Here is a 9225-nt window from a genome sequence, read left to right as displayed (position 1 = left end):
GGGCTTTTAAACAGCCCCAAACTGCACTTTGTAGCCCCTAAAATTGCAGCTTCAAAGGGCAGTGTCATTCAACACCATTGTGGTGTCAGGCAATTGGTAGGTAGGCAGCTCTGTCGTCTAGTCAAATTCGGCACACCAAGGCTTGGGGACATAAGAATCTGGCTGAAGGGCCAGAAAAGTTTCCACACCCCTGTGATAAACATTGGTGCTCATAGACCTCACTAGTCCTCATCTTTCCATTTTCCGGCCTGAGAGTCTGCTTAGGAGAGAATCTGGCTCAGATGGAGCTGTTCCTCTTCTTCACCACTATTCTGCAAAGCTTCCAGCTATCACAGCCAGACAAGTCAAGAGCACTCGACTTGACAGCCCACTTTGGCCTCACACTGTCCCCATCTCGCTTTAAGGTGTCATTAAAACGTCACCAGCAAAACGAACAGCTCTAAGTGAGATTTGGAGCCTTATTCCTTATAAGCAAGGGTCATCACAGTTCAGAATCACAACGTAAGCAGAGTACATTGAAATACTAAATTAAAAAGTGCAAATAAAAATAGTTGGATGACAAGGGATGATCCGGGGTGCTGTAGCAACCAATTTCTTCCATCATTAGAGGGCTGAACTAGAATGAACTTTGTGCCTCTTTCCAATTCTGGGATTCCTCTCCAGAAAATTGGCAGAGCAGAATGCATTAATTTCTCAGAACAGAATCTAGTTTTTGTATGCCTTCATATATCACAAGATTTCCATAAGAGCTATGCTTGTCCTCACTTCCTTTCTCTAGAATAGGGCTTCTTAACCCTGGCTGTACCATTGAAACTCCTATTGCCCTGCCTAATGACTTGGGATTTGGAGTGAAGTCATGCTATCCAGAGTGGCCCTAGCCTCAGTTTGAGAATTTAGGTTTGGACAAATTTTATTTGTAAAATACTTAATATACAAAGCTCATATAATTTCAATACTGTTCTCATGAGTCTGCAGTTATTCCTCCCCCCCCCCCCCCCGCCGCAAACAATTGCATGTATAAGCCTGTATCTGGGATTTTGATGCAAAGGCTATTCTGACTTTTGATTCTGCTCCCTTGCACACAAAAATGAAGAGGCTATGTAAGAGCAAATATATCTCATGATATTATACCTCATTTTCTTTGACTCTGAGTAATGTTTATCCATGTGACATAGTTCTTCCATTTCAAGCTGTGGTTGTGAAAGTCTCCTGCCACATGTTGCAAGTATTTCTTAAGAAAAAAACACCGCAAAAAGCAGAAAAGTCCCTTGGCTGATTTGCATTAGAAGAAAGGGAAATGCCCAGTTTCTGTAAAACACACATGCTGCTTACATTCTTTCCACAGGACATATAGAGCAGTTCACTCTACTATCACCTCTATGGAAATGATTAACTTCTGGATACTGCACTTTGCTAAGCAATATATTTATTGCATAACTGAAGAAAAGAGGGGAAGTACTTGAGTCTGAAAAGAGACTTCCCAATTTGCATTTTATTTGTAAGCCAGGTGGGGTGAGGCTTTTGTTTCCTATAAAAATACAAAGGAACAGAATGTACATAACATTATCTGATGGATCAGCAATTATCAGGCAAAAGGGATTCTTTTTAGGAGCAGGGGGAAAATTCCCAAGTTGCATGAACAACAGTCTTCTGCTCTGTCCAGAGTAGGTGACAGCATGGGTTTTTTCCAGTAGAGGGGTGGGCAAAACTTTTATTATTCACCCACTCCGTTTTGCAGCTGATCATGACGAAAGATTTTTTTATTTCAATATGACTCAGTTTATTTTATTTTTATTTATGGAAAAGAAAATAATTAAAAACTGAACATCCCCCCTCCCTTTCCCAAACCCAAAGGCAAAGTTTAGATGTAAACAAGAATAGTAAAGTCAATGCAAGCACTGAAGTGCATAGAAACTGAAAGCTGCTAGTACAGTATCAATAGGTAGGAGACTGTTAACACAATCATATATTATGGAATGCAGCAGATACAGTCTGTTCTGGAGATACTTTGTTTGTGTGCTGTATGAATGGCCACCTGTCTGCCATGAGGGAATCAAGTGTTTTACCCTCTAGCCAAGTTTCACCTCAGTTTTTCAGAGTGCTAGGTCCCAAATTATGTTATACCATTTTTGTGTATTTAAACCCTTTGCTTCTTTCCAATTTCTAGCTTTCCGTATTCTTGCTGTCATTAATAAGTAACCAATGAAATGAGTTATCCAAGCAGGGTAGACCTGGATACAACTAAGTCCTACTCAGAGTAGACCTAAATTAGCCATTGTCTATTAGTTTCAGTGGGTCTACTTTGAGTAGGATTAGTGCACAACAGAACTCTCCCCACTTGGGAGAGAAACTAGAATTCAGAGAGAGACTGACTGCAAGACTGGAAGTAGAACATAGGTGGGGAACCTCAGACGCAGCAGCTAAATATGGCCTTCCAAACCTCTATTTGGCTCTCAGAACTCTCTGCAGGCCACATGCCTCTCCCTTCACACTCCATTCAGGCCTTGCTGCACATCTCCCATGAGTGGTTTTGCTTGGCTGGAATGGGTCTCCTCTGCTTTTCTGAATGGAGGGCAATATTGTGTGGGTGTGGGTGTGCACGCGCAGAAATTGGTGTACTATGCAAAGATAACATTTATATTCATTGCTTACTTTTGGCTCAGGCTGGCTTGTTAACAATAACATGTGATGTAGCTTTCAGGTGTATGATAACCTTTGTGGCTGTATTGGCAGCTATTGTTACATCTTGTTAACGAAGATGTAACAATAGCTTTGTATTGTTACATCTCTGGTTAACGAAGTCTGATGAAGGCATTCAAGCAACAGTTCAAAACTGTTCCAGGCGTGTTTTGCAACAGGGAATTTCATTACTGTGAGCAGTTTCTGAGCTCTGGGTGCAGTACTATGCCTAAGATTTCAGATTAAAACTGCCACTGCTGGAAGGAAAGGAGGACCTTTTTCCACCTCCCCACTTCCAGCCACTCTCTGGCTGGAGAAGGAACCCTCCTAAGAATATTGGAAGGGGGCAGGGGAAGTAGGGCTTTGTTTTTTGCAGTCTTTACATGAAGACTAGACCATGTGAAAAATGAACATAAGATTTTAGCTGCAGTTCATTCATTTTCAGCTTTGCATTCTTGTTATAAAAAGTGCGCCTATTACAATCCCATCTACCTGAAGTTAAAAAAGGAACAGACCTGGAAATTTTGATCACGAGTCTCCTGTACCATGTCCATTTCAGCCACTTGAGAACCAGTTAAAACCATGAACCTCTTTAAAAGTCTGAATACATGAGGTCAGGCTCACTGGCTACCTCTTTTGGTCATGGCGGCTGAAAAACAGTGCCAAAACTTGCCAACAACCTATGGTTGGTTCCCCACCTGAGAACCATTTGCCATTTCTCCTAGGTGCTGGAAGAAGCCTTTTGTGGATGCCAGCAAATTGGATTTCTTGCATACCTCATACATGTAAAGTTTTCTTTTCACTCTACATGCTAGAGGATGCACAACTACAACCAAAGCTTTTGAGTTCCCCCTTGGCAGAAGGGCACATTTCACATCATCCATGCCTAAAGGTAAAGGTAAAGGTACCCCTGCCCGTACGGGCCAGTCTTGACAGACTCTGGGGTTGTGCGCCCATCTCACTTAAGAGGCCAGGGGCCAGCGCTGTCCGGAGACACTTCCGGGTCACGTGGCCAGCGTGACATCGCTGCTCTGGCGAGCCAGAGCCGCACACGGAAACGCCGTTTACCTTCCCGCTGGTAAGCGGTCCCTATTTATCTACTTGCACCCGGAGGTGCTTTCGAACTGCTAGGTTGGCAGGCGCTGGGACTGAGCAGCGGGAGCGCACCCCGCCACAGGGATTCGAACCGCCGACCTTTCGATCGGCAAGTCCTAGGCGCTGAGGCTTTAACCCACAGCGCCACCTGCGTCCTTCATCATCCATGCCTAGGGCTGTCCAGATGCTATTTCCACTCTTTCTACAAAATGAACAAGATCAGTAAGGGCCCTTGTGCTTGGATGCTTCACTTCCATCCTCCGTCTATGCATCACACTATATGCTGAAAGTCACATCCAAACTGGGATGTCCCACAATCATTTTATCACTGGATATGCCTTCCACATACAGCCTGGGGTGTGGGGTGGGAACAAGTGAAGTCACGTGGATCTCCAAGCAATGTGATTTCTTATCCATTCATATGTCACTGAAAACCAAGCAATATTTTAGTGTACTACATTTTGCTTAGCTGCAGTGAAATAAGTAGGGCTTCCTGCTAGGTGGGTGAGTTTTATTGAAATGGAATGACACTAAAATATGTTTCAGTTCTCAGTCATTCAGATTTATTCAACCTTCTATGGAATGAGAATTTAAAAATGTGATTAGTTACCAAAAAGCATGATAGAAAAGATATTTCCAGTCAGTTGTCTGCAAACAAAACAGAACACTAGAAAATCAGCATGGGTGGATTTTCTATGCATGATACTTTGTATTCTCTCTCCCCCCCCCCAGCCCAGTAGCATGCTTTCCATCAATCTCAACTGTCATGTCTTCATAAGTGAATGAGAAGGCTAAAGTAACTGATACCTTAAAACCCAAGGAATCCAAAGATGGTTGAATCCCAACAAAGAATTTAAAATGCATTATTAAACAAGTGCAGCTGGCTCATAGTCAACATAATAAAGTATGAAGAATGCTATAAACTCCACCAGTGGACACACTTTGTGTATCACTGCATGTAGAATCCCCCAGGTATCTATGCATCACTTCTTAAGTTAGCCAGAAAGTACATCCACAGAAGACTGCTGTAAAATAAGAAACATAAATGTATGATACTACATTCAAGTCATTCCAGTAGGACTCTCAATCTGGGAACAATTCTGCTGGAGAACAAATCAAAGTGCTGAAGTATGAATGAATGAACATTTAATAATGTTCATTATTAAAACTTTGGCATGGTACCCCTTTTCAAAGGACACGTCTTCTCAGTATTCTGAAAACAGGCCATGTTTCATAAGCACTAAACAAGAGGAGAGTCTCCTGTACCCTTAATTAAACATGGATTTCCTTGGGGGCATCTCTGTTGTGAATAAAGAAAACCAATGCAGTGGCAGGCTATCCTTGGCAGATATACCCCACATGTCTGAATTATAGTGACTGAAGATGGCAGCACACATGTTCTCACACACAATTAGAGGCATCTATTTGATTCTCAACTACTCTGAAGATGAGGCTTCTTTTTAAAAAAAGAAAGGCTACAAACTAAGTTCAATTCTAATACCAGAAAGAATCTGGCCAGCAAACTTTTTGCAGCAGTCCTCCCCTAAACCTGTTGACTGTCGGAGTCTGCACCATTAATCGTCCTCATTTTGGTGCCGATATTTCAAATGCACAACTAGCATGACAATGCCAGTGAGGATGCAGGCCGAACCACAAACAAGATAAGCAATGCCCAAGAAAGGATTCTTTCCCCCCATCCAGGAAAGTGTGCTGAAAATGACCTTCTTGCCACCATTGAAAGAGAGGACAGGGTAATTGTAGGTGACATTGAGCTGGTACGTGCCACGGGGCAACCCCACAGAGAAATTCCCCTGGCGGATGCGGGCGTACAGCTTGCGGAAAGTGGGCAGGGCGGCGATGCGCATCCACACAATGAAGTCCTCATTGACAAAGCCTGTGTTGTTTGGGCCTGTGTTGTTGCCCAAGTCGTAGACTGGGTAGGGCCAGTTGGGAGGCTTGGTGGTGTTCTTGAATGCCAGTGCCAGGCTCCCATTGACCAATTCGGGGTTCCGGAACTTGACGTTGGTGTCGGTCCACCAGGAGATGCCTCTCTTGTCCAGGGGCACAGAGACCATGGAGCCATTGCGAAGCACTTGGTAGAGGGCGAAGGTGTCATTGAAGAGGCTGTTGGCGATGTTCCCACAGGGTGCAATGGGGAGCTTGTGGTTCTTTTGGTAAGGCTGACACTCTGTGACGGGATTGGTCAGCGCCCAGGAGTCCCCGCTGAGCTGCGCGTTGTCGCGGGAGATGCTGTAGCGCCGGTTGTTTTGGTAATAGTTGGAGAGCTGGTAGTAGAGGCAGACGGGCGCCGGGTAATCCATGGGCAGCTCAAAGCGCAGCACGCAGGTGCAAGGTGCATGGCGGGTGGGGCTGCTGGTGAGGTTGGCGCAGCGAGAGCAACTGGAGCCTGGCGCGCCGGTGTAGTCGAGCTCCAGCTCGTGGATGTCCTCCGAGGAGAAGTGGAGCCCCAAGCCCAGGGCCAAGAAGGCCGCGCCCAAGCAGAAGAAGAGCGGCAGCACCGTGCCGGCCGACAGCAGAGGCTGCCAGGCCGGGAGTCGCTGCTGAGTGAAGGCCGTGTTGTCCGGCTTGTTTTGCGCCGTCGGGCCGCGGTCCGCCGGGGCGTGGCCGCCGCTCACGTCGTACGAGCCCGAGGCCATGCGGTCGTCGGGGTGGTCGACCTCAGCAGAAGCGGCAGGCAGGCTCGGCGGGAGCCTGACCTGCTTGTGAGGGGAGTAATTGCGCGCCAGCCTCTCCCGCGGCCACCCGGCGATGGGCTGGCAGGGAGGAATGCGCGCTCGGCCCTTCGCCGGCCAGTCAGTCCGTCTCTTCCGCTAGTCCAGGCAGCAGCGGGTGGCCTCGGTCTGCCTGCGACACCGCCCCGCAGGTGAGCGGGGCCACGCCCCCAGGGACGCACAGGTGAGGGGGGCGCGCGACCGCGCGTACTCCGAGCTTCCACCCAAACGCCTTTGCGCGTGCCCTTGCTAAAGCGCGCGAGACGGCCCTTCAGCCTACCCAAGCCCAAGTAGCGGGGCTTGGTGGACCCCGGGTTCCGTTCCCGCGCTTTTCTCTTCTTCTCAAGCTCCGCCCCTGGCGTCGGGCCAAGGGAGAGACGTCGCGCGGGCGCCTTCTTACGCACCTGTGGTGATCTGGCCCGCTGGAAAGTCTGGGCGGGGCGGCGGCGGCAGGTACTGCTTCCCCAGCCCAACCCTGCCAACTTCCACCTTCGTGGCCCCGCCCCGTCGGGACTGAGGTGCTGACGCTGCTCAGGTAAGAAGGCGCGCTTTCGGCTGCGCTCCTGCACCTTGTTGGGACTCAGGAGGCATGGCGGCCACGCGCGGTCCGTCCCCGCCCCCCCCCCCAAGAGGAATATTTATATTCATTTTGAAGAATTTCATCTTAAGGAGAGCATATTGATATTTTGAATAAACGAACACTTAAAATAACTCACACCTAAGCTAAAAAGGTGTGAGCTAAAAAGCTGCTGAATATACTTTCCATATGTTTATAAACCACCTTTCTTCATCATGAAACCCAAGTTGGCATACATATGCTTTACAGACACTGACCAGACCCAAACCTGCTTAGGTTTACCTAAATGGTGACTTCACCTGCCTTCAGACCAGCCAGTAGAGGGACCTGTGGCCTTCTTCATGCAAGGTTGATAAATGCTACCTGTAGCAGACAGAAGGCAGTGTTCCCATGTTGCCACCCACAAAGCTTTTTGCCATGACTGAATCTGCTTGGTGAATAAGTTGCTGCTACTGAGAGTTATTCATTTCTAAAGCATTGCTTTTGCAATATAGGAAGCAGTCTCAAGTCAAACCATTGACCCATCTCATTCCATATTATCAGCGTCAAGGATGAGCAAACTTCAGACTTATTGGATCTTCTTTGGGGAATTTCTACTAGAACTCATATTCTGCTAACCAGAGCCATGTGCAAAAGACACAAAAAGAATGAAAGAACAGTGTGCCTTTGAGTCTCAGGATTGCTTTTCGGTACTAGAACTGAATTTAGCTCACAGTACTTTTACACAAAAGTCTACTCTTGGTTTCTCATGTCAGCAACCTGATTCAGGTGGAGAAAAGTTGTTTTGTTGTTGCTATCATTTAGCAATTGCAATCCCTTGCCAATCTCCTGCAAAGCAGCCAGAGATCAGCCAGTAGGTTTCAGCCAGGAGCTCTTTCTCAGCCTTGCATGGAGATACAGTGTTACCTCGGGTTAAGAGCTTAATTCATTCTGGAGGCCCATTCTTAACCTGAAACTGTTCTTAACTTGAGGTACCACTTTAGCTAATGGGGCCTCCCACTGCTGCCACGTGATTTCTGTTCTCATCCTGAAGCAAAGTTCTTAACCTGAGGTACTATTTCTGGGTTAGCAGAGTCTGTAACCTGAAGCGTCTGTAACCCAAGGTACCACTGTACTTGGGTTTGGATGTGGAGCCCTTTGCAGACACAGATGCAAAGCACACACTCTACCGCTGAGCAACATCTTCACTGTTTACCCTTGTCTACCCAGCCAGTTGGATATGTGAGTCTTGCAGGGTTCTCTCTCCCTCTTTCTCCCAAAGTTGGTGTCATGTGTAAATTTTGCTACAGATGGAGAAGCCATGTCTCACAAAGAATACAGAATATTTAGGGTTGGGTCTGTTGTCATGTTTCCTTTTGCTGATCTTTAAAAACTTCCTCTTTGAGTTAATGCCCTTGGAAACTTTGCAACAGAATAGGTTATATGCAGTTTTGCTTGGGTGAGTTGAGAGTTCAGTAAACAGAAAGCTAGATTCCTGTTTTTAACTCTTGTCAGGGAATTACCTTTTTAAAAGAATGATATGGAGAACTCGTGTCACTAACTTTTGTATGAACTTACAGAATCACTTCAAAAACCCATTGTGTGAATGGAGAACAGTTTGCTGGAATTGGCTCGTGTTACTTGACCCGTTCCTACACCCTTTATGCCCAGATAGAACAGAAAGTTTTCAGTCCTGTACAGTATGTGCCTGTTTGGAAATGCCACCTTAGCTTGGAATAACTCACATTGAAGCCAGTGAGGTGTAGTGGTTAGTGTGTTAGACTAGGACCTGGCAGACCAGGGTTCAAATCCCCATTCAGCCATTAAGCTCACTGGGTGACTTTGAGCCTTGGGCCTGTTCGTTTCTCAGCCTAACCTACCTCAAAGGTAGGAAGAAAAAATGGAAGCAGGTGAACCATGTGCAGCCATGTGATTCCTGTAGAGGGCAGCATTCCTACAACAAAAGTTCTGGTCTTGTTTGTAGTGAGGAGCTGTTGTGGCAGTGGTGGACTTCGGGCTCTCAAATTTCAGCATGCCCTGTGTGATACTAAAATCCATCTCTTGGGCTCTATTCTACAGCATTGTTTTCACATACCCTGCAGGGTAGCACCCAGTGTTACCACACTAGTCGTACCACCCTATCGTACCACCCTAAAACCACTT

At 46.6% G+C, this 9225-nt stretch overlaps 2 protein-coding genes across 7 annotated transcripts in view; one reads left to right on the top strand and one right to left on the bottom strand.

Annotated features, from left to right (window-relative positions):
- Positions 1–4314: 4314 nt before the first annotated feature.
- On the bottom strand, positions 4315–6431 carry TMEM30B (transmembrane protein 30B; the record flags this gene model as incomplete). Its single annotated transcript, XM_083749977.1, has 1 exon — positions 4315–6431. The coding sequence occupies one exon, from the start codon at positions 6429–6431 to the stop codon at positions 5349–5351; it is 1083 nt and encodes a 360-aa protein (XP_083606103.1). The 3' UTR covers positions 4315–5348.
- LOC310849595 (receptor-interacting serine/threonine-protein kinase 2-like) overlaps positions 6367–9225 on the top strand; it is a 29323-nt gene continuing 26464 nt past the window's right edge. The window contains exons 1-2 of one of the 6 annotated variants that reach the window (XM_083749933.1): positions 6413–6658; positions 7333–7517. The gene's annotated coding sequence lies outside the window, so the exon portion shown is untranslated. Of the gene's footprint in view, positions 7042–7332; positions 7518–9225 lie in introns of all 6 variants that reach the window. The other 5 variants (XM_083749932.1, XM_083749936.1, XM_083749931.1 and 2 more) reach the window with 5 other exon arrangements.

This window comes from Podarcis gaigeae (genome assembly GCF_964106915.1).
Source record: "Podarcis gaigeae genome assembly, chromosome: 8".
In the NCBI taxonomy this organism is placed as follows: domain Eukaryota; kingdom Metazoa; phylum Chordata; class Lepidosauria; order Squamata; family Lacertidae; genus Podarcis; species Podarcis gaigeae.
The sequence above is the reverse complement of the archived record's forward strand: the minus strand, read 5'-3'. Positions and strand labels throughout refer to the sequence as shown.